Source organism: Loxodonta africana, chromosome 9, assembly GCF_030014295.1.
Source record: "Loxodonta africana isolate mLoxAfr1 chromosome 9, mLoxAfr1.hap2, whole genome shotgun sequence".
In the NCBI taxonomy this organism is placed as follows: Eukaryota; Metazoa; Chordata; class Mammalia; order Proboscidea; family Elephantidae; genus Loxodonta; species Loxodonta africana.
The window spans coordinates 13,476,608-13,501,899 of NC_087350.1; the positions used below are offsets into that span (position 1 = coordinate 13,476,608).

General features: G+C 45.0%; 1 protein-coding gene and 1 long non-coding RNA gene across 3 annotated transcripts in view; one reads left to right on the forward strand and one right to left on the reverse strand.

Annotated features, from left to right (window-relative positions):
• The window catches only part of LOC135232415 (uncharacterized), a 62,646-nt gene extending 60,400 nt beyond the window's left edge, over positions 1–2,246 (forward strand). For both annotated transcript variants that reach the window (XR_010322927.1, XR_010322928.1), the window contains one exon: positions 1,699–2,246. This is a non-coding gene — a long non-coding RNA (uncharacterized LOC135232415). The remainder of the gene's footprint in view (positions 1–1,698) is intronic.
• Positions 2,247–3,216: 970 nt separating this feature from the next.
• Positions 3,217–7,578, reverse strand: LOC135232407 (NUT family member 2G-like). Its single transcript, XM_064290969.1, has 5 exons — positions 7,487–7,578; positions 6,159–6,298; positions 4,810–5,105; positions 4,379–4,495; positions 3,217–4,017 (listed from the first exon to the last, which is right to left on the reverse strand). Exons 1-5 carry the CDS (start codon positions 7,576–7,578, stop codon positions 3,217–3,219), a joined length of 1,446 nt encoding a protein of 481 aa, XP_064147039.1.
• Positions 7,579–25,292: the final 17,714 nt, after the last annotated feature.

The window sequence follows — 25,292 nt, forward strand, 5'->3', positions numbered from 1 at the left end:
AGGGTGACTTTGAAATTTGAGGGAATGTCAAAGTTATCATCGTAGATTCTAGACTAAAAAAATACAAATAGGATCGTAGATGCTGGGCGTGGAACTCTGACTTTATTTCAATGGAACAATTGACTTTATTCTAATGGAACAAATATATATATATATATATAGGAATACACCTTAGTTGTATAAAGAAAAAAAAGGAGGAGGCAGGGCCAAGATGGCAAAATAATCAGACGCTTCCTGTTGTTCTTCTTACATCCAAGACATGAAAAAGAAGTAGATCAATTCTATATGACAGTGTAGGAGCCCAGATCATCAAAGACAAAGCTGAGGAGTTGGACTGAGTGGCAGGATGCAGGACAGACAGTTCAGAAGCAGCAAAGAAGTCCCAGTTGTGAGGTTGCCAGCACCCTGCTGGCTGGGTCAGCTGGAGCACGGCAGGCTGAGGAGAGCAGTAGCATGCAGGACAGATTTCACCACGTCAGGTGAGGCTGGGCAGTGGAGAGTTTGCAGAAGCCTCTGGATCAGGATGGAAATGGTACTGGACCTGCGAAAGTTAAGTGCAAGCTTCTAACCTCCTGCCTACTGTGTGGGAGTCAAAATAAGACCTCCCCATCCAAGACTCTAACAGCAGAGAAGAGCCTGTTTTCCCTCCCTGCACCTGACCCCCCTCCCCCACACTGTCCACTCTGACACCAGTTAGGCACTATTCAACAACTGCCAGGCCTCTATCCCAGAGCTCAGGGCTGTCCGCACCCAAACTAGACTCTTGGCTATAAAAATTCACCATGCTCCCTCAGCTGGGAAGTCAGGCCAGGAGCTGCCCCTTTGCCTGGACACTGGCATAAAGGATCTGAGGACATGTAGCACCGTTCACCCCTGCCTGTACCTGTGTGGGCCAATTCAACATCATGAGGGCATACACTTGAAGCCTGTTTTCAACTGCAACTGTCAAGGGGGAGTTGCAGATTTGTGACATTTGATGTCACCCTGCCCATTAAACAGGGACCTCATCCGCACACATCAGGGACCTGAGGGCTGGAGGTATCACCCAACTCCATCTAGCCACCCAAGACAGGGGTGTGAGAATATGCAGTGCCTCCCGGCCCCTATAGCCAACAGCACTGGGTGCCAAGGACCAGCTGCATCACTCCTTTAATATCCCAAACATCCTGAGAGGTGTACAGCGTTATGCTATTTTCCCAGTGAAGATCCTGAAATGTAGAGGACTTACGGGAGTTTTCTAAAGTCAAATACCAGGAAATGGAGGAGCCAGGGGTCTGTCCTTCACTCACCGCATTGTCTTTTGATGTTTGATGCGTACACTCCCCTAAATACCTGGGATACACCAGGATTGCCGGTTATGCTGAGGAGGACACTCTATGAGGTGCCTGCATGGTGTTGCCCGGGAACTTTCTGGGACATTGCGTTCCTGAAAATTCACAGGCACTTGGAGTAAAATTAGAATTTAGAACATGGAGAAAACAGCATGAGGCTGGGAGAAAACTTTGGTGAATTCCAGGGAGCTTCCAAGTTGAGAATCAGCTACTGAAGGGAATGGGCTGGGGATGTGAGGCCATGGACACCTGGATTTGAGGAGTTAAGTGCAGATTGGAGGGCAAGGACTTGACAATTCTGAGGAAAGACCAGAGGTGTTCTCTCCCCTCATTCTCATCTCTTCGTCTTGATTTTTTTGCCCAACAGAATCTTACTTGCAGAGGTCTCCATCCAGATCCCGGTTAGGAACTTCTCAACACATGAAGGAGCTCACAGGCACCAAATGCCAAACGACTGGAACACCCACTGCCCTGAACATGGGGTCTATGCAAATGCCCAGACAGTCAGACAACTGATGCCTCAGTGCTTCTCAGCCCTTCGTACCAATCCTGCTCACATCTTGCCTTCCACACTCCAGGCATCCAGGTCCGCCATGAACCTCAACATGTCTCTGCTTCTCCTGGACTTTATTGTTGTTGTGTAAGGTAAGTTTCCTCTAGTTTGTAAGGAACTATTTTCAATGAAAGTATAAGACCAAAGCTACATCAATTTAACCCTAGAATTTCAGTCATCATTTGAGAAAGAAAGGGAAGAGTGCTTATAGGATGCTCCTCGGAAGATTCCAAAGGCACCTGAGGTTAGTTCCCTTGAACACAGCAGGATGGACCTTCCCAATCCGGTTGAATGAGATTCTTTCCTGTCCATAAATAAGGCAAAGGGACTTCCTAACTTCTCTGTCTACTTTCGTACCTCATATACAGACTATCAGAAGAAATCCTCATAAATATATTTCCAACACATTCCGTCTCATTCTGTCCTGACCAGAAATAGCATACTACCACTGCTTATTTAGAAGTCCTCTTGAGAATTCATGATAGCATTTCTTAGAGTAAATTCAGAGAAACAGAGAACCACGCCCCTAAGAAGCCAAGCCTTGATCCTGTCAAGTCAAATAAACCACACAGGAAAATCCCTGGGTGTGCTGAGGATCATTTAAGATCTGTTGCCTGGCATTTTTCTAGCAAACAGAAAAAAAGAACCTTCAAGAAAAGTGCAGCCTCCAGGCTCAATTATAGAGACATTAGTTAATGACCAAGAAGGCTGAAAGGCTGAAATGCAAATGCCATTAATAGATCATTAAGAGACAGAGATATTGATAGGATACCCACAGAAAGCACCCGAAACCAAGCCACAACTTATGAAAAATGGATGATGGAAGTGACCCCTGGCGATTTATCAGTGAGCCCTGAGTGGCCAAAGCCAGACTGTCCCCAGGAGTATCCTGAGGACATCAGGTAAAGCTGGAGGAAAGAGCTGGGTAAGTCACATCACATGTGGATCAGGAACACAAGGGACACCTGTATCTTTTCCTTTTCACAGCACCACAATCCGTCCAGCAGCAGAGGAGGACAAGAAGAAAGAGTCAATGAGAATTTCTTCCAACAAAATTATCTTTAATCCCAGTTTACAGAGGACTTTTTTTTTTTTTTTTTTATTCCTTAAATAAAGCTACTGTGCTTCATCTCCCACCATGGAAGTAGATGTGCACCCTGCCCAGGCTCTGGCCTCCTTCTCTGCCCTCATCGCGTCTGTACAACAGCCAAGAAGTACCACTGTGATAGAGGAGGAGCATTAGCCTAATAAGTATGGGGGAGGAGTTTACAACCCCAATCTATTTACGGGACCCCCAACTTGAGGGTCTGACATACAGAGGAGGAAAGCTCACTACTGGCTAAGAAGATGCTTCCTCCTTTTTCCATGAGTGGAAGGGTCACACTTTCTTTTCAGAGGCAGTGAGAGTTGGACCTCACCCACAGTCAAGGGTTGCCTCCCAGAGACTCCAAGGTCAGCCCCTGAGTAGGGCCGCTTTGCAGCAAGTAATGGAGCTCCGACTTGAGCTGGGATCTTACACTTGGCAGCTGTATGTCCAGGTTGGCTAAGACTCACTGTCTTCAGAGTTCGGGGCTGGGATTCGCCCCAGGTACCCCAAACTCCACGGTGCAGAATGCTGGAGGCAGGCAGAGGACTCTTGGAAAGACTCCAGGGCAGTAGGCTTTCGTGAGATGCCAAGAGGAAGTCAAGGCTGGGGAGATCCTCCTCTTCCTTTTCTTCTTCACTGGACCCTTCTCCTTTCCCAGGTGTTTCACTAATAGGAGAGGCTTCTAAGGACATTAAGGTTTCTCTGTTTCCCAATCTAAGGGAGCTGCAACCAGGACCCCGTTGAGGAGAAGCTGATTGTTCAGACTTAAGTTCCTGTGACATGGAACTCCACGTAAAGAGAGCAAGTTCTTTTGACTTAGACAGAGGACTATAGCCACTACCATCTTTTGGTAGATCATCTGCATCCAACTTTTTTGTGCTCATTTTCTCGCTCAACTGTAGTTTGATCCTGTGGTTATCTGTGCTCCCTGGGTCTTGACTGGTCCCAGACTCTGTACAAGGTGACTCCATGGTTGGCACACCATAAGTTGGGGGTGCCTCCACACCCACTTTTCCTTTCAATTCCAGCAGTCGCTTCTCCACCAGCTGCAAGGAAGGAAAATGGATAATTACTGATTCTGTACAGACTGTGAGAACACATAGCTGAGTGGGTGGTGGAGACCATAGTATTGGGGCAGGATTTAGGGAAGTCAGTCACATGAGTGTCCTTCAATAACTAGTACTGCAGCTCTGCCTGTCCATCCTCTTGTGTGGTTTTCCCAACCGCAATGCCTTACCACTCCACTCCTCTTCTTGGCCACTCCATTATCTCTTACCTCCTCATTCTGCACCTGCTCCCACTCCTGGAGCTGGCCTTCCGCAGAAGCCATGACAGTCAAGGCACTGTCGGGTTAGATGAAATCCTGTGGGTTTCATGTTATGATTCTCCCTTCCTCCTCTGGTTTACCTGAGTGAGAGTGAGTCCTTCCTCTTCCTCCAGCTCCTGCCTTAAGGACATGGGATCTACCTGAGAATCTGGTGATAGTAACATTTCCAGGAATTGAGGGTGAATAACTGCTTCTACCTGAGAACGGAAGGAGGAGGCATGCGAACATCTTGACAAGGAGTAACCAGTGATTTAGAGGTTCTAGAAGAGAATCAATAATCTCCCTCTCGAATTTGCATCCAGTATTGTATTAAAATATCACCACCCCAACCTACACATATGCAGACACTCATACACGCACACATATATACACCAGAAAACGGCACACACATTGATCATGGAGGAAGGAACTGAGCTTAATTACAATGTCTGGGGTAAAACTCCAGATGTTTGGTGAGTGGAATGCCAAAAGTACAGAACCCACAGACACCAAACCTCAGGTCCCAGCCCACCTTGGTGATAAATGCTTCCTGTGCACACAGGTTATCAATGTAGCTCAGGAGTCCTGGGTCTGGGTACAGCTCATTCTCTTCCTCTTGTTCCTCATTTGCTTCTTCTTCACATTTCCCATCTGGCTCCACAGTGGCTGAATGGACAGTTCCAAGGAGATCTTCCATGATTTCAACATACTCTTTGACAGCTTCAGGAGGGATTTCATGGGACCGCTTGGGCTCCCAAGGGTGCTGGGGTCTGTGTTGATGTTGCTTAGGGGGCTGTGCCATGGAACCTCCCTTCTTTGGAATGAACACTATAGGAGGGGTTGGAAAGAGGATGTTCATGTGGCAGCAAATTTTGGCTCTTTCTACCTGTGACAGATTGAATTGTGCCCCCAAAATGTGTGTCAACTTGGCTAGTCCATGACTCCCAGTATTGTGTGGTTGTCCACCATTTTGGGACCTGATGTGATTATCCTATGTATTGTAAATCCTAACCTCTGTGATGTTAATGAAGGAGGATTATAGGCAGTTGTGTTAATGAGGCTGGCCTCAGTCTACAGGAGTCTACAGTCTACAGGATTCGATTGTATCTTAAGTCAATCTCTTTTGAAACGGAAAAGAGAGAAACAAGCAGAGAGGAGAGGAACTTCATGCCACCAGCAAAGAAGTGCCCAGAGTGAAGCCCATCCTCTGGACCTGAGGTCCCAGTGCTGAGAAGCTCCTATACCAGGGGAAGATTGATGACAAGAAACTTCCTCAAAACCAACAGAGAGTAAAAGCATTCCCCGAGAGCTGGTACCCTGAATTCGGACTTCGAGCCTCCTAGACTGTGAGAGAATAAATTTCTGTTTGTAAATCCATCCACTTGTGCTATTTCTGTCATCCAACACTATATAACTAAGTCACTACCAAACCTCATGTTGTAAAGGCAGAATTATGGAGACACTGACATGGTTCCTGGTAGGGCAGGCACACCTGAAGCCACAAACACTGTGAGAGGAGAAAATGTAAGAGGCAGATAGTCTAAGACAGTCAACTTGTGGGGAAACCTGAAACTTGAAACTATTTTTTTACAAGAAGTCTCATTGAGACCCACATTTAAAGCTGATTAGATATTGGAGCCCACTTTTGATAATGCATATGAGACGGTAGTTATAAAACGTGACCACCTCACTACTAGTGTGTAATGAACTGTAGCAGAGACCCCAGGCATCTGGCAGTCTCTGCTGATAGAAATAGCCATTGCCGCCTCTTGAAAGAAAAGTACCACATGTGAAGACATTGCATTCTCCCAACATAACCAGTCCCTACATACCTCCTTTGACCCCTGGCCCGTAGCTCCTGTTGAACTTGCTTAGCCATACCTGAATGCTGGCCAACCACAGTGGATGAAGGCCCGTGAGGATCAAGATTGCGTGGAGCTGGAGGAAGCAGGCAGACAGACGCATTCCTCTGCTGCAACATCTGAATCTCTAACTCCTCCTTTGCCTCAAACTCCATGAACCTGACAAGGATGAGGGAGGCACAGGCTGTGCTGAGGAGAAGGCAAGATGCACCAGGAGCCCCAGGACCAGGCAACAGCCAATTATGGGGCAGTGCAGAAAGATGTGCCTTCAATGACCTGTCCAGGTACCCAGTAAGTCCATTTCCCAGGAGGCACAAACAAGGTTTGGGTCCTTTACATGTTCACCACATCATCCCTTCACCTGCAGCACAACTCATTATAACATAGGAAGGATGTGAAGGAAATGAGCCCTGCCTTCTTGGAAGCTCCTCCTGACACAGCCCATAGTGCTCACTACCTTTCCATACCCTTAGCACCTGATGGCACACCACAACGCTGACACTGGTTGGTTGAATTGAATCAGACCTATATGACACACAGCAGGACCCACTCATGCACACCGCTCTCCAAGCCTCTCCTGCTCTTGCCTAAAACACACAGTAGAGGTGACAACCTGAACCTGGAATGGGATGAAGGTGATTGCAGATAACACCAAGGACTAGTTCTAGAGTCCCGGTCCTAGTCTCAAGCTTTGAGGCCTTGGGATATAAACCAGGTGGGCAAGTGGTCCAAGAGACATTTGGAAAAAGGTGGAATGTGAGGTTTCACAAAAGCCTCAGGCTCTTCTGATGATTTTTTTTTTAAACCAAGGAAGGAAAGGCAATGAGGGACAGAAACACGTCCAACAGGGTGACTGAGATGCTGCCTTCCCCTGAACACACCTTTCCAGCTTGGGCCATTCTTGGATGGTTGTAGAACACTTTTTTACCAGTTGTCATGAGGAAGAGTGGCCCCAAATTCCCTGTTACCTATATGGACACTGAGGCAAGCAGGAACTTGTCTGGTACACCACATCCCCTCACTGCAGAGTATCTACAGCTTGGACTATATCTCCATGGGTAGCCACAGTGTTTATTCCCATTCTGTCTTAACACTCCAGTATTGGGGCATCCACAAATCCAACATGTAGAAGGGGTGAATTTCTTAAAGAATGTAGAACAGAAAACTCGAAGCAGTGAATGTGGTGGTAGAAGTTGTCTGCGGGTAGAGCGGGATCATCAGGGAACCAGGAGCCCTCTGTACGTGCACACCTCCTCCTCACACACACCCTCTGATTTGTACCAACACTCCCTCTTCGTTCACACCTCATCACTCAGTGCCAACAAGGCCAGGATGCCATGGACTCACTTTTGTGCCATCTCATAGAAGATCATCCGGTCAAAATTGCTTTTGCGCTGCCATTCCTGTACAGACTGCCAGAGTCCCTCCTCCAGGGTCATGGTGGGCTTCAGTCTAGCCAGGGATCGCAGGACTGGGCTAAATACCCATGTGTGTTAGTAAGTTTTGACAAATACATATTCCATCCCCATCTTGACCCCACACCTACACACGTCTTCTGCCCATCATCACATCTATCTTGCTATTTGTCTGTGTCCATCCCTCTTCCAGTGTCTTAGATTTCAAGTGCTTTTGCTCCTAGGATACCACTGGCTGTTTTGGAACCCAGGGAATCCCTAAGACTGCTTGAAATTTGGGTTTAGTGGACTGTGTCTGTATTCCTGGGCGAGTGTTCGGGAGTGGGGGAGGGAGGAAGATGCCTTCAGTCTTTCAGCCATTGAGAGCAACTTGTATGTGTAAAAACATCCTGTGGAATGTGATCAGAGTTCCATATTGATTGACCTGTTGGGAAGCTCAGGTTTGAGAGAGATGTAGGGTCTGCTCTGAAAAGATAAAGCGTCCCACATGACTAATCACTCTGCCTTTCATTCACAGAAGCCCATGACCCCGCACTTCATTGCCAATTTCCACTCACACACACTGTAGCTAGGAAAATTTCGCTCTTGTGGGTACTTATTTTTGGACTACACTTCATATGTTAGGTCATATCATATTCTTAGCTCTCCCCTTAATTAACCGATTTTGTCTCCTTATTTGATGAGATACTCTAGGGTGAGGTTGTACAATGCCCTGCTCAGGATTACAAATCTAAGGAGGACAGAGCCCAAGCCTTTCACCACTATGCATACTCTACCACTTCCCTGTTGTAACTGGAATTCTCCAGAGGAATGAGGGTGGGAGTAAATGTAAAGTGGTTGTCCTAGGCCTTGCCCATTTCTCGTCTCCTGTGGCAATGGCCAAAATATGCTCAGCTCCTATGTTTGAAGGTAAAGAGCAGTGGAAGAACGTAGTGTTTGTGATCTGAGACCAAAATTCACATCATGGCTCCTGACTTTACCACGGTGTTTAAAAAAACCAAAACCAAACCCTTTGCCACTGGGTTGATCCCGACTCATAGTGACACTACAGGACAGAGTAGAACGGCCCCATAGTGTTTCTGCAGAAGGGTGGTGGATTCGAACTGCTGACCTTTTGGTTAGCAGCCATAGAACTTAACCACTGTGCTACCAGGGCTTCTACCACAGTGTTTATAGTCTTCTGTAAATAATACTTAAGGTAACAATTCAAATATATAGATTGACTTCATGTACAAAGTGGTCAGCATTAATCGAGATAAGGCACCTGCAAGTGTTCTACACAGGGAGGTGCGGTTAATATTATCAGGAATATATCTTCTCATAACATATCCCATCACCCTCATGACCTTCTCTCAAGTGTTCCTAAAGAGCCTAACCTCCATTGTGTCTCCCCAAGATCTCTTTATTTGAAAGCTTCAGGATAATCTCAGCTGATTAGGGCACTCACATGAGAAAGCAGGAAAGAGCTTCTGTATCAGGGCTTTGGGGATGGTGCCTCCGGGCCAGAGACTTGAAGCATTGCCAACGTCGGTAGTTCTGGTAAACACTCTGGGGGTTACAGGAGGCGTCATCCAGTGAAGGTCTGGATTGTGTGGCAGCCAGGCTTTCCTTCCCAGAGGAAGCATGTTGGCCTGAGCAAGCCTTCACTTGGGGGAAAATGGAGGCCAGCTGGGCAGCTGGTGGTGGAGCTTGAAGAGAAAGAGTTGGGGACCAAACTCCCCTATAAGCCTGAGTACCCACAACAGAAGTGTCAGGGATCACAGCAGAGGCTTCCCCCAAAGGGGGTGGAGCATGCTCAAGTGCCCCACTGGCAGCCCCTGGGGTACTCCAATTAAGTGGGTTCTGCACCATGACAAAGGTCTGAATTCCAGGCAGCTCTGCTGATCTCCCTTCTGTCCTCACTTGAACAATGACCTTGCCAGACCTGGCCCCACTGGGGCCTGAATCCCCAACGCTTGGCACCAGAAGTGTCCTGGGGAAAGCAGAGAGCCCCAGAGGGATGCCTGGAGGGCATGGTGAAGTCATGAGGGGCGGCGGGTGCCGCTCCCAGGGTGTTCGGTGCGGGACTCTGGGAGTGTATCGCGGAAAGGGTAGTGCAGCAAAAGGAAACATGGAGGCACCAGGATTCATGGTCATATCTGGTCCCAGCATTGGAGTTGCTGTTGAGACAGAAGAAAAGGGTAAATGGAGGAGGAGGAAAGGCAACCAGGTGTTAGGTCGTCCGAATTCCCTGCCTGGTCACTGGGAATCAGCAAATGAATCTCAACAGATTGGTAGCAGTATGGAAGGGGGAACTGGTGAAGACTGCAAAAAATCCCTGGAGTGATTTAGGTGTTTCTTCCTTCCAGTCGAGAAGATCTCTGCTAGAGAAGTTGTAAGCCGTTCAACCAGACCCCCAGGCCTCTGTCTACCAAGAAGTGAGAGACCCAAGCTATCACTGACTCACAGAACCTGTATCAGGAATCCCAGGCAGACAGACTGCCACTCTCATAAGCTGTTTCCAACCCGTGGAACACAGTTGACATCCACTCCGAAATGCCCTCAGTAGGCTCACTAGCAGGGAAGGGACTTTCTGAAGTAGAAAGTGTCCTCCGAACTTTCTTGAAGGAGTGAGTCTTCAAAAGAGTGGTTTCCCCATCTCCTCCTGAGCGTTTCTTTTCATGATGCACACTATAAAACCCCTTTCCTCTTTCCCTAACCTTCTGTCTCATTTTTCCAATCTTCCTCTTCAGGCTCCCTAGGTGGGATATTCAGGATGGTGTTAAGGGTCCACTCCTCACTCCTGCTCAGACAGCTTGTCCCCAGGGGAAGTGTCAAATTTGAATTCCCAAGGGTTGGAGGAGTGGCAGGAATCTGATAACACACCCCCTCCCCTCCAGGCCTACCTCCTTCTGAAGACATCTCCACAGGCTTGGGTACCGAACACAGCTCCCTAGCAGGCTTCAGCAAGTGAAATCACCGTGTCCTGGACTCAGAGCGTGATCTGGCTCCAACAGATGCTCATGGATCCAAGAAAAGGAGGGAAAATTTGAATCTAAACAGGAGTAGAATGTAGGACTCCAGACATTCTACAGTGGGGGAGGGGTGGAGGGCAGGTGGGGATGAGGAGACATTCCATGAAAGGGATCTGACAGGTAGGCAAAAGCTACCTGTTTCCTTCAAATTATGGTTGACAACACAAATTGTATGAACCTCTTAGGGCCATTTGTGGGTTCTTTCTCAGATCCACAGCACAAAGGCTCTACTCTAGACTTCAATTCTCATCAACATACCTAGTTTTGAGCCCCTACACCCACCCTGTTCCCCAAATCTAGGTGGTAGGTTCTTGAATTATTGTAAGAGCACCAGGACTTCATGAACAAAGTTCAGAACACTTTGTCTAATGGAAGGTGGGTTACATATAGAGACAAGGAATCCGAGTGTTTGAAATTACGGTTTTCTGAGAAGTTCCATTGTGTTTGGTGTGTTTGTGAATACAGTATTTTATGCATTATTGTTTAGGAAGCAGTCCTTGTGTCCCTGAACTCCCCTTCATTACTGAAAACTGGGGGCTGCAGCATGGCCAGCCTTACTCATGATCCTTTTTCCGGGAAAGCCCCACAGTATTAAAGGAAGGCCGACAGCCTCTAATTCCATGAGCAGAAGTAGATTCCTGTTGTTTCTCAGATTATCATATTGTACATTCATATTTAAGTGTCTTATTCCTCACCATGACTGTAATTCTGTCTTTAAAGAAAGATACCTCTTCATAGTTGAAAAGTCAAACAGTTTTTAAAGATTGTACAGTGACAACTCCTCCCCCCACCCCCACACCTTTTCTAGGCAACCAAATTCTCCATCTCAGTGGAAATCGATGATATTTTCTATTTCTTTTTCCTCTTTCCAATAATATTGTATGCAACTGAGGGTAACTAACACAAGCTATGCTCATTTATCAAAAGTTCTTTCAGTTCCCTTTTCTTCATTATACGATGAAGGTGTGTTCCAATACATACATACATATATATATATATATATATATATTCCCTTAAAATTAATGCAATCCTGTATGTTTATACTTTTTTTTTTCCTTTCTGGATCAATGATCCTATTTGTATTCTTACATATACCCTAGATTCTACAATGAGAACTTCAACATTTTCATGAGCTTCAAATTACCCCCAAAATATGCTTGCAGGACTTAGCAAGTAAAATACAGGACTCCAAGGAATCCCTGTGTAACATGGGGACATGCTTTTGAGAACACCGCACCAACAGGATTCCACAAAATTCATTGTTTCTCAAAAATTTGAAGTTGACAAGTGGCCTGTATTTTATCTGGCAAACCTACCAGAGGAAAAAAATAAAAAAACCTTAGCATTTATGACTTACTCACCCTCATAAGAGCAGAACTGAATTTGCAGTCAGAAGGTCAGAGTTGGAATCTTGGTTCCATAAACATAAAACACAGTGCCTAAACTAAACCAGCACACTAATTATACATAATCTTTCAGGTCATTTTGATCATCTGGGATATTGAATGGTCATCAAACGCCCTGGAGCTCTTGGGCTTAGTGGGTATGGGAGTAGATATAAGGACAAGGGAGCAGAAAATCTATTTCTCTGAAACTAAATGAGCTTAGGAATCAACTTGAGGAATCAACAGCCCTGGGTTCTTCAGGTGTTAGATAGAGCCCCATGTCCCTAAAATGGGTGGGTATCTTGAGGCCAAAACAGGATTCTACTCACGAAAGTCAAATCAGACACACACTTGCTCTCATCTAACCCCTACCTGGCCATTCTGAGCCATGAAGCCCTACACACATCCTTGCTCTTTGTAATCCAGGCTCATCAAGGTATGTGCTCATATCTTTGTGGGAGTCATGGTAGAATGTTGATTAAATGTTTGGCTTTTTTTTTTTATCATGATCGTATTTTTCATTGTATTAAAATGAGTTGAAAGAGCACTCATTTTGTTGTTGTTTCAGGAAGAGACACTTGATGCAAAATTCTTCATGGGAGATGAAGGGTTCTGACCCCTAGTGGTTGCAGTGAGAAAAGTAATGTGAGACCAACTTTAATCCTGCTCTCACAGCAGTTGAGGACTTCAGATGGGAGGGTGTAAGGGAAGGAGAGAGGTATGAAGGAGTGTTCCACACTGATAGCCTTCACTGAGAAAATTTCCCTGCTGGCACTAACTTAGATTCTTGTCACTGGAGAAGATATTTTGACTCAAGAGGGTAATGTAGAAAAAGGCTATAGCAGTGGTATTGTAGCAGAGAAGCAGAGAATTGGAAGCTCAGAGGAGATAAGGGTTCTTCTCCCCTCTTTGCTACAATTATGTGACAAAGTCATTTCATAATGTGGTCCTCATGAATTGCCTCGTGGTGTCTGAGTTTTACCTGGAATATAAACCTGGTAAGACCCAGTGAATATTTCTACCTTCAGCATCCACAGTGTTTGCCCAACCACTGTGAAAAGACCGCCTCTACGCAGCTTCTGCCTCTCTGGAAATTGCCCACCCCTTAATTCTCTGCAACCAGGAAGTAGCTTCTTGCGTGCATCTGTCTTTGTATTTTCTCTGACACCTACAATGAACAACTCTACTCATGTCTTAGCTTAGAATGATGCAGTTAGATTCAAGAAAAACCGCCCTGATATTTTTAAAAGCTAGTCATGGTGATTGATAAAAGTAAAACCTTGGTGACTTTTCTTAGGTCTTGAGCTTCTCCCGTGGAGCAACCTTAAATGCTTTTCAGTCTAGGCCGATGGTGGGGCAAATCAGTGCATCTAGGCCTTCAAGAAAAGCAGACTTGTTCTTTGATTCTTCTGCCTGCCAGTGAGTCCATGAATTTTTTCCCATTGTGCATGCTTACTTACCTAGATTTAGGACCACTGGATTTGAATGAGTGAGCCCAGAGCCAATGATTTAAACATTGCATTGTGGAGGAACATTAGTGTCCACATTCTGCAATTTCTGTGTCTACTGCCTGAAAATATTCAACGTGGAAGCATATGTGATTAAATTAGCCCATATGAAATTTATGAATATTGGCCCTGAAAGAGCAAAGCCAAAAGTCCTTTGGAACTGGCTCTCTGACCATCCCTGTAGAAAAACTCTATGACCTGCACTGATCACTGAAAAAAATCATCTCTATTTTTGGGTCGTAGAACACAGACAACAGACGATCTTCCACCCAACCTCAGAGCATTGGAGGAAATGACAAAATGTGATGACTGAGTCTTAGTCAACTACTGTGATTTCTCTCTCAGCCTGTGCACTTGGAGGCTCCATGTGTTGGCTCTGTAGGGTCAAGCAGGGAGTCATCCAAGGGAAAGTGAGAAAAAATGCAAATCTTGCAATATCCAGAAGAAGGGTATCTGATTATTGAAATTTTTCTTGAAAAAAAAAAAAACCCTTAAAAGCAATACAATGATGCAATTCTGGTGCGGATAGTTTAAGGGCTAACAGCAATAATTATATTATTAAAAAAAAGGATTTTTTTTTTTTTTCCCACAGTACCTGCTATGCAGACAGGAAGGAAGTAACACTGGCTGAGACGTATTCCTCATCACAAAACAGGAGAAAAGTAAACTGAAGTACACGTATCAAGGACCTTTCCCTCAAGAGATCTGTTAGCATGCATTCCTAGAAGATTTGTAGAGCCAGGGACAGTGATAGGGTATAGTGCATGTAAAAATGGAAATACAATGTAGTAGGAAGTGCAGAGAATGGGAATTCCAGAACACTTAATTGTGCTCATGAGGAACCTTTACATAGATGAAGAGGTAGTTGTTCGGACAGAACAAGGGGATACTGACTGATTTAAAGTCAGGAAAGGTGTGCGTCAGGGTTGTATTGTTTCACCTATTTAATCTGCATGCTGAACAAATAATATGAGAAGCTGGACTATATGAAGAAGAACGGGGCATCAAGATTGGAGGAACACTCATTAACAACCTGGGTTATGCAGATGACACAACCTTACTTGCTGAAAGTGAAGAGGACTTGAAGCACTTACTAATGAAGATCAAAGACCACAGCCTTCAGTACGGATTACACCTCCACATAAAGAAAACAAAAATCCTCACAACTGGACCAATGAGCAAAATCATGATAAACGGAGAAAAGATTGTAGTTGTCAAGGATTTCATTTTACTTGGATCCACAATCAACAGCCACGGAAGCAGCAGTCAAGAAATCAAAAGACGCACTGCATTGGGCAAATCTGCTGCAAAGGACCTCTTCAAAGTGTTGAAGAGCAAAGATATCACCCTGAAGACTAAGGTGCCTGACCCAAACCATGGTATTTTCAATTCCATCATATGCATGTGAAAGCTGGACAATGAATAAGGAAGACTGAAGAAGAATTTACGCCTTTAAATTGTGGTGTTGGCGAAGAGTGCTGGACTGCCAAAAGAACAAACAAATCTGTCTTAGAAGTACAACCAGAATGCTCCTTAGAAGCAAGGATGGTGAGACTGCGTCTTACATACTTTGGACATGTTGTCAGGAGGGATCAGTCCCTGGAGCAGGACATCATCCTTGGCAGAGCACAGGGTCAGTGGAAAAGAGGAAGACCCTCAACGAGGTGGATTGACACAGTGGCTGCAACAATGAGCTCAAGCATAACAACGATTTTAAGGATGGCACAGGACCGGGCAGTGTTTGTTTCTGCTGTGGATAGGGTCACTATGAGTCGGAACTGACTGGATGGCACCTAACAACAACATCAACAAGGAAGTTCACAGGCAGGTGATGTGAAAATCAAGCATTTCTTATTGCAAGGCAGTCTGGGAGGTTTCAATTATCAGCAGGGCTGCCTGAGGCAAAAATAGCCCTCGGATGATGGAGTTTTGTCCTATGGGGTCGCTGTGAGTCAGAATGCACTCACAACAAAGGTATGCTTTAGGTAAGAAGCCCTCAGGGTGCAAGGCTAAGCCCTCCCTGCTTGAGGAGCTCACGCATGCGCACAGCCTCCTGGGACAAGGCTCTGGGGCGCGCGAACTGCCGCCCTCTAACGGCCTCAGGCGTCAGTTGCAGAGGGTCACCTTCACCGAGGCGCGCGGCAGGAGCAGTGAAGGCAGGGTCCCTAAGGGTAGGGCTCGCGGCTGGGCGGGGCTGTGCCAGGGGAGGCCTCAGACCCTGCACACAGGAGCGCACCGCTCTTCCGCTTTCTCATAGGTCAGTTCTATTACAAAGGAAGGTAAGGGACACGCAAACATCCTTGGTAATGTTGCTGCTATGCTTTACCCTCCTAAAGGCTCTTGGGTTATTTGCAGGCGTGGGTTTTGTTCAGGGAGATCCCCTTTCATGGTGTAGAATTCAGTGCCCTCAGGTTGCTAGCTTGTCCTGTGCTGGCAGTATTTATACCACCGGAAATGGCAAAGGCTGCATCTCAGGACTGCAGTGATTGTTTTCCTAATTGGTGGACAGAAAATGAGGGGGGAATTTTCCAGAATGCCTGTTTCAAATGACAAGTGTGTCAAGTCATTATCTGTTACATTCTGAAGAATACCTAATTTTGAACAGCCTTTAAGGATTTGAAAGGCACTCTCCATTTAAGCACAGAAAGAGCTCCTGTCAAGGAAAATCTGTCACGTTCCAGCCTAGGACCTCATGTCTCTTAGGTCTTCCTTGTTAACATAAGAAAACTATCAACCAACATTCATGTTCAAATGACACTGATTTGCTCAGGAAGTCAGTGACTTTGCTGAATTGACTAAAAACCAAGCATTTATTTGTAGTGTCCTGCATGGAATCATGACTGACTTGCAAGCATGGTGGGTAAAGGATGCAGCAGGTTTGCCAAGATCTACAAAAGCCTCCTGCTAATGACGTGTGTATAAACGATTTCCAGTCACGAGTACTGCATGTTCGATTGAGATCAGTAAATTATGTGCCACTCCTCCATGTATATCCAGGACATTTTGTAGGTGTGTATAACTCTGCAGAAAGCCGGTGTGGGTGTGTAATCCTTTGCCAGCACACAACTGTGTGTGCATTTGAGGCTGTAAGGTGCTGTTTTTGTGTTTCTATACCGGAGCAGTGGAGGGAGTGTCTGTGGAGAAGCTGTCGGGGGTCAGTGTTTGTACCTGAGGAGATAAGAAAGTTTTGTGTTTGATTTTTGAGGGTAAAGTACTTGTGCAGTGTTGTGTATTGTGGAAATAGGGCGGAACTGAGGGGTGTGAGTGCTCTTGTCCCTACTATTTGGGAGTCTGTTGGAAATGTGTTTCTATGAATTCACAGTTTGGGGGTTGTGTGTGTGTTGAATGGGTTCTTGGGAAGTTGATATTTGTATTGTATTTGGTGGTGTCTGCATGAATATGTGTGATTCAGTAGGAGTGTGTTTTTGTAGGGTTTGGAATGTGTTTCCCTGCTTTACAATGGGCATCTGAGGGAGTGTGCCTGTGTGTATTAGCTTGGGTGTAGGGCCTGTTCTTTATGTTTATTTGGGGAACGAGGGAAGATCACTGGTGTGTGCACAGGGCATGCTGTGTGAATGTGTTGCTTTGGGTGCTTTTCTGGAGTTGCACATGCATTCTTCCATGTTTGGTCTGGGTTGGCATGATAATGTATTGTGGAAAATTGGGGATTGATTTCTGTTGGAGTATTTTGGATTGTTGAACTATGTGTAGGCAGGCAGTGTGAGGTTATATTGGTATTGGAACCCGTAGTGTTGCCAGGTGAAAAACCCAGGTTTTGCTCAGCATGACTTGTTATAGCCAATAAACAAGAGGCTGAGGTGGGAGATCAGGAAGATGCCTTAATTTCCCTGTACACAGAAAGGAACAATCCGGACTGTTGCCTCCAAGACTGCTCACAGGCACCTTGGGGAGGTAAGCTTTTACAGAGAGGAGACAAGGAAATGGAAATTCCTCATGAATATTCAGGACTGACCTTCAGGCAGGAGCTCAGAGCTTGGTGATGACTATACCTTTTCTTTAGACAAGGGTTCTATCCCCAGGATGGCAAAAGAGGTTGATTCTCTTTCATTAGGATGTTAAGTCTCTACCCAGAGGAAGGTGGAGGCCATCTATGGCCCTTTCTGTAGTCACCTTGTCGAGGACAAGTTTAAAAGAATGTGCAGCTTATTCTGCTCAGTGTGGGAGGATAAGCCAGAGCAGGTGTCTCTCAGAAGGGTTAGGCTCTGAGGCTGCCTGCCTCAATAGGGCCATATTTTTGCCAACTTTTAGTATCCTGGATAATTTAGGTTATGTTTGGGGTATGAGGACAGTTGTATGTGTAATGAGTTTGTGTGTTTCATGAAGGGGCATGGCCGTTTGGATGAATATTATCTAGAGCTAGGTGTAATATTTTTCAGTAGGGAGTATGGTATGTAATGTGAAATGAGGAGGCGTGTATCTGATGAAAAGATGGGGCTGTGTATTTGCACAGGGAGTGGGAGAATTGTTTTTACATGTAGTAGATGCAGGTTGACATGGTTATGTGTGAGATATTGAGAATGTGGCTGTTTCGGAACATGAGATAATGGACCCGGAACGGGGTTCCAGTGTATTTATTCAGGGTGTGCAAGAGATATTTCATTGTAAGTGGGGAGTATATACTGGTGTGTGTAAGTCACGAGTGGGTGGGTGGATTATTCTTGGAGTATTCTACACGTGTTTCTTTGGAGAATATTAGGGTGTTTCAAGGTGTGTTTGGGCATGTTCGGATGTTGAGGAAGTGAGACTGTATTCTAGAGACGTGTGATAATCTATAGTGTTTTGGGTGATGTACACTTTGAGGAATTGGGGGTATTCGTGTGTGTCTGTGTATGCTGTCTCTGGCATGTGTGAGCGCATGGGTGCATAATGGTGTGGGTTGTGTATGTATGTTAGCTAGAGTGCAAGGATTGTTGATGTTTTGAAGTTTTACCTGCATCTCTGAATGTGTGAGGTGTATACCCATGGTTGGGTTTTGACTGAGTGTATGGAGGGCTTGTATCTGTATGAAGGCAGTTAGGGTTCTTCTTTGTGCCAATTCTGGTCTAATTCTTGCAGAATTTGGTGGTATAGCTCGTATGTACGTTTTCAGTGTTCATGGGATGTACTTACATGTTAATAATGCAGTTTGTATGTGGTTGTGTGTGTATTTGGTTTCATTGGTTTTCTGGGGTGTTTATTCTGGAAGATGTGGGAGGTTCAGGATGTACATTTGGAAACTGAGAGGGTTTATGTAAATTGTGCATGCATTTGGGAATTGTGTGTTATGTATGTTTTAGAGATGTAGAATTTCGTGTGGGTCTGTTTTAGGGTGGCCTATGAGGTTTTATGAGGTGAGATTTTGAACTTGGTGGTGTTAGAGAGCTTGATTGTATGTATTCAGTGAGTATATCTGGGTCCTCTTGGTTGTACATGTGTGTGTTCAGGCACGTGTGGAGAGTATATACATAGCTGTAGGAATGGCTGTGAGTATTCACAGTCCATAGGGTTTTTGTCTTAAGACTATAGGCAGTATGAGGTGGTATGTTTGTATATTCAGGGTGTGGGTAGTAGTTGTATGTGTGTGTTCAAGAGTTGTGAGGAGCTGTGTCTCCTGGAAATGTACAGTGATACTTGGTTTACATATTAGGGATGGGAGTTAAGGGTCCTTCTCATTGTGCAGGTGGAATGTGTGTATGTACTAATAGGAAAGTGGATCAGGTATGCTGGAATCAGCTCCTGTTAACTTGGAATAGTAGATGGTGCTTATCTCTGCCCGAGTGTGGGTCAGTGACATCAGGCTGGTAGCTTCAGATGGGCCATGGCGGGATTATTTATATCAGGGAAATTGGCAATCTCTACAAATCAAGATTTACCACAGTCCCCCCCGCAGAGAGGATTGATAAGTTTTTACCGACACGACACTGGTCAGTGCATGTCTGTTGTGTGTGTGTGTGTGTTTAAGTGCGTTTAAGTGTGTGTGTCTGTGCATGTCCCTGTGTGTCATTAAAATGTGCTAAGCAAGAACATTTAGGCATCATTGGGGTACTCTACTGGAGGTTGTGAGTGGAGCATCTGGGGAACTTGGGCCCTTCTGTGTGTCCATGGAAAAGGGATGTGGCAATATTGTATTCTTTCATCTCCCTTTTTCAAGCTCTATGCTTAATAAACAATCTGAGAAGCTGGACTATATGAAAAAGAATGGGGCATGAGGTCCGGAGGAAAGTCATTGACAATCTGGGATATGCAGCTGACACACCTTGCATGCTGAAAATGAAGACTTGAAGCACTCCCTGATAAAGGTCAAAGACTATAGCCTTCAGTGTGGATTATACCGAACATAAAGAAAATGTAGACAAATTTGAGGTTGTCAAGGGTTTCATGCTCCTTGAATCAACAATGAAGACCCATGGAAGCAGCAGTCAGGACACCAAAGGACATTTTGCATTGTCAAATCTGCTGCAAAAGACCCCCTTAAATTTCTAAAAATGAAAGGTGTCACATTGACATTTTGTATTGGGCAAATCTGCTGCAAAAGACCCCCTTAAATTTCTAAAAATGAAAGCACACCTGACCCAAAACTGGCTGCCTTTCTATATAGTCAAAGAGCACTGGTAACCAGGAGGTAGGGAAAACACACCTGGGCCTGGGAAGAGAAGGCCCCAAGAACCCTAAGTTGACGGGACCTCAGTTGGCTGAGAAACAGCCAGATACAAGGTTAAACAGCCAGAATCCCTCCAACCTTGGCTGTGGGTAGGGTGAATCTTCTGATGTGCCCCTGTGCTGAGATGTGTGAGATACAGGCAAAGGTCTCAGTCACACCTGAGCAGATGTATGGGGCCGAGCCTAGATCTGGTGAGTCAGAGCAGCTGACAGGTGAGGGGATTGAGGAACTGGGTCTGTGTTCCTTGAACAATCTGGAAGAAGATGACAGATGCCCTATTTATAGTAGTGCTTCCCAGCCACACCCCTTGTCTTTTCTGTCACAGGAGGCCTCAGGAACCCAAGAGAGAATGGACTGGATTTCCCCTGGTTTGTCTCATCTCTTAGTTCTGATCCCTACCTTCCCAGGTAGGGTTGGTGCCAGTTCCTTGGAAGTGCGAGAAGCAGGGCAGGGCTTGGGGTGGGATAAGGACAGGGGAGGGCATGGGGAAGCCCTGTGTCTGAGGGAGGGCAGGGAAGTTGGATCTAGAGAGCTTGGGGAGGCCCACCTGTGAATAGACATGGCTCTTAACTTCCCTGAGTCCTTTCTTTTCTGAAGCCTCAGGATGCTGCTAGCACTGGAAGTCTCATCTCAGCATCCTGTTTTTCTGATAGGGTGACCTGACCTTCTTTATTTTCCCCCATATTATGTTTAGCTTCAAACACAACACAGGGTGTCAAATGACCATGGTGGACCCCAGTTGACTCCACACATGCCTCCTACCTCACTTTGACCCACCAAGGACTTCTGAGTCTTATGGTGAGTCTCCATTATGGTAGATTCTACTGCCCCAAAGTATACCGACACCTCCTTCTGGAATAATCCAGTAACTGCTTCTTTGTAGTACCAATGGATTACTTGCAGCTTGCCCAGCCTGCTTCATATGCTATTCCCAACATGATGACCTACTTTGTAGTAGTTATGTACACTTGTTGGCAAAATGGTGATTGGCCTGCTTTTATACTGTAAAATATCACGTATTTTTAAATACAGTATGTAATCAGTAATACATGGTAGGATTTCATAGGTTTCTTTTCATTTGGTTTTGAAAATTCTTTTTGTCATTGCTTGGTATTTAGCAATCACTCCTCATGCTTTCTACCTCCATCCCTCCTAGCCATTAATCTGCTCTATATCTTTGCATATTGTAGATTTTCAGGTAAAGCGGGATCCTTCTTGGGATTTCAGTTATTTCACTCAGAACAGTGTTTTCACGGTCCATGCATTTATCGCATGTTTCAGAACTTCATTGCTTTTTATGGTTGAATAATATTGTGTGTAACTATAGGTCGCATTTTGCGTTTCCATTCATCTATTTTTTTTTTTTTTTTTTTTTTTGCACAGCAGGGGAACACATTTACTTTTCAGTTCCTGGTTTCAGTTCATGGCTTCAGCCCCCAACCCCATGTTGCTTTATTTGGTGAAGATGATGGTGGTGCCCGTGGTGCCTCACTCCTGGGGTGGGCGGGGAGAGGGACATTTAGGAGGACAGGGCTTGGCACAGGGCTTGGGGGGGGTTTGGAGGGGAGCATGGCGGGGGGTACAGAGGGGCACTTTGGTGCGCATGGTGATGGGCACTTGTCGCTAGGCACTTGTCAGAGCACAGTTGCAACAGCTTCCTTAAACGGCTGGGCTGACATTTGGACTCACACTCTTGTTCACCCTTGGACTCAGTCTTTTGTTCACTAGATTTACTTTTATCATCACTCGACATTGCTTCTTGATTTTCTGTCCCCCCCCCCCCCCCCGCCTACCGCCCCCATCTTGGTAGAGAACTTGACAAGTAGTCGAGGGCAGTGGATGTTATGGCTATGCTCAGGAAGGTGGGCTTTCCCTCTGGTTCCTCCATCCAGCTCTGAAGAATCCAGGGAAGGGGGGAGGGGGACCCCTCATCTGTGAGATCATGCCCGGCATCATCAAGGAGGTATCGTTGTGTGGCTGCAGAGCTCCAGCTCAACACCAGAGCTTGTTGTGAGAATAGACCTATGAGTAATCACCCTCTTTGCTGTCCCAACTCTTCCCTCAAAATTCATGCTGGTGAAACTAGACTGCAGTGAAGGCTACTGAGCTCTAAGTGTAGTCAGGCTCATTGCTGCCAGGAACAGAAAAGCTTCTCACTAGGGCTACCCATGGTCTCTGTTTTCTCCCCCAGCCTCTCCAAACACTGTTATTTTGTGTGGTGTTGAGTCGATTCTGACTCATGGTGACGCTATAGAACAGAGTAGAAATTCCCCATAGGGTTTCCAAGGCTGCAACTTTTTTTTTTATTGTGCTTTAAGTGAAAGTTTACAAACCAAGTCAGTCTCTCATATAAAAACTTATATACACCTGGCTACATCGCCCTAGTTGCTCTTCCTCTAATGAGACAGCACACTCCTTCCCTCCACTCTCTAATTTATGTCCATTTGGCCACCTTCTGACCCCCTCTGCCCTCTCCTCTCCAGATAGGGGCTGCCCACATAGTCTCATGTGTCTACTTGATCCAAGAAGCTCACTATTTAGCAGTATCATTTCTATCCCATAGTCCAGTCCAATCCCTGTCTGAAGAGTTGGCTTTGGGAATGATTCCTCTCTTGGGCTAATCAAAGGTCTGGGGACCATGACCTCTGGGGTCCTTCTAGACTCAGTCAGATCATTGAGTCTGGTCTTTTTAGGAGAATTTGAGGTCTGCATCCCACTGCTCTCCTGCTCCCTCAGGGGTTCTCTGTTATGTTCCCTGTCAGGGGCAGTCATAGGTTGTAGCCGGGCACCATCTATTTCTTCTGGTCTCAGGCCGATGTGGTCTCTGGTTTATGTGGTCCTTTCTGTCTCTCGGGCTCATAATTATCTTGTGTTCTTGGTGTTCTTCATCCTCCTTTGGTCCAGGTGGGTTGAGACCAATTGAAGCATCTTAGATGGCCACTTGCTAGCATTTAAGACCCCAAACACCACTCTCCAAAGTGGGATGCAGAATGTTTTTTCAGGAGATTTTATTATGCCAATTGACTTAGAAGTCCCCTGAAACCATGGTCCCCAAATCCCCGCCCCTCCTACACTGGCCTTCGAAGCATTCAGTTTATTCAGGAAACTGCTTTTGGTTTAGTCCCATTGTGCTGACCTCTCCTGTATTGTGTGTTGTCTTTCCCTTCACCTAAAATAATTCTTATATACTATCTAATTAGTGAAAAACCCCTCCCTCCTCCCTCCCCACTCTCCTAGCAATTAAAGAATATTTTCTTCTCTGTTTAAACTATTTTTCGAGTTCTTGTAATAGTGGGCTCATACAATATTTGTCCTTTTGCAACTAATTTCACTCAGCATAATGCCTTCCAGATTCGTCTATATTATGAACTATTTCACAGATTCATCATTGTTCTTTATCGATGCGTAGTATTCCATTGTGTGAATATACCATAATTTATTTATCCATTCATCTGTTCATGGGTACCTCGATTGCTTCTATCTTTTTCCTATTCTAAACGATGCTGCAGTAAACATGGGTGTGCATGTATCTGATCGTGTCAAGACTCTTATTTCTCTAGGATACATTCCAAGGAGTGGGATTGCTGGATCCTGTGGTAGTTCTATTTCTAGCTTTTTAAGGAAGGGCCAAATCGATTTCCAAAGTGATTGTACCATTTTACATTCCCACAAGCAGTGTATAAGTGTTCCAGTCTCTTCACAACCTCTCCAACATTTATTATTTTGTGTTTTTTGGATTCACGCCAGCCTTGTTGAAGTGAGATGGAATCTCATTGTAGTTTTCATTTCCGTTTCTTTAATGGCTGATGATCGGGAGCACTTCCTCATGTATCTGTTAGCTACCTGAATGTATTCTTTAGACAAGTCTCTGTTCATATCCTTTGCCCATTTTTTACTTGGCTCATTTGTCTTTTTGTAGTTGACTTTTTGCAGTATCATGTAGATTTTAGTGATCAGATGCTGATCATAAGTGTCATAGCTAAAAAAACTTTTTCCCAGTCTTTGGATGAGCATAGCTGCTTGATTTTAAGGAGCTCCCGGTTATCTAGTTTCTCTTCTGCATCGTTAGTAATGTTTTGTATACTGTTTATGCCATGTATTAGGGCTCCTAGCATTGTCCCTATTTTTTCTTCCATGATCTTTATCGTTTTAGATTTTATATTTAGGCCATTGATCCATTTTGAGTTATTTTTTATGCATGGCGTGAGGTATGGGTCTTGTTTCATTTTTTTGCAGATGGATATCCCGTTAAGCCAGCACCATTTGTTAAAGAAACTGTCTTTTACCCATTTAACTGACTTTGAGCCTTTTATCAAATATCAGCTGCTCATATGTGGATGGATTTATGTCTGGATTCTCAATTCTGTTCCATTGGTCTATGTATTGTTGTTGTACCAGTACCAGGCTGTTTTGACTACTTTGGAGGTATAATAGATTCTAAAATCAGGTATAGGGAGGCCTCCCACATTGTTCTTCTTTTTCCGTAATGCTTTACTTATCCGGGGCCTCTTTCCCTTCCATATGAAGTTGGTGATTTCTTTCTCCATCTCGTTAAAAAATGTCGTTGGAATTTGGATCGGAATCGCATTGTATCTATAGATGACTTTTGGTAGAATAGGCATTTTTACAATGTTAAGTCTTCCTATCTGTGAGCAAGGTATGTTTTTCCACTTACGCGGCTCTCTTTTGCTTTCCTGCGGCAGCGTCTCGTAGTTTTCTTTCTATAGGTCTTTTACATCTCTGGTAAGATTTAGTCCTAAGTATTTTATCTTCTTGGGGGCTACTTTAAAATGGTATTGATTTGGCATTTTCCTCTTGAATGTTCTTTTTGTTAGTGTAGAGGAATCCAACTGATTTTTGTATGTTTATCTTGTATCCTGATGCTGTGCTGAACTCTTCTATTAGTTTCAGTAGTTTTCCTGAGAATTCTTTAGGGTTTTCTGTGTATAAGATTATGTCATCTGCAAATAGAGATACTTTGACTTCTTCCTTACCAATCTGGATGCTTTGATTTCTTTGTCTAGCCTAATTGCTCTGGTTAGGACCTCCAGCAGAATGTTGAATAAGAATGGTGATAAAGGGCATCCTTGTCTGGTTCCTGATCTCAAGGGGAATGCTTTCAGACTCTTTCCATTTAGGATCGTGTTGGCTGTTGGCTTTGTTTAAATGC

Coding starts and splice junctions, on each gene's coding strand:
- LOC135232407 (XM_064290969.1), bottom strand. CDS start 7,578: ATGACCCTGGAGGAGGGACTCTGGCAGTCTGTACAGGAATGGCAGCGC. Junction 6,299..7,486: donor TTCTATGAGATGGCACAAAA/GTGAGTCCATGG, acceptor CATCCTTGTCAG/GTTCATGGAGTTTGAGGCAA. Junction 4,496..4,809: donor AGGAAGCATTTATCACCAAG/GTGGGCTGGGAC, acceptor TTCCGTTCTCAG/GTAGAAGCAGTTATTCACCC.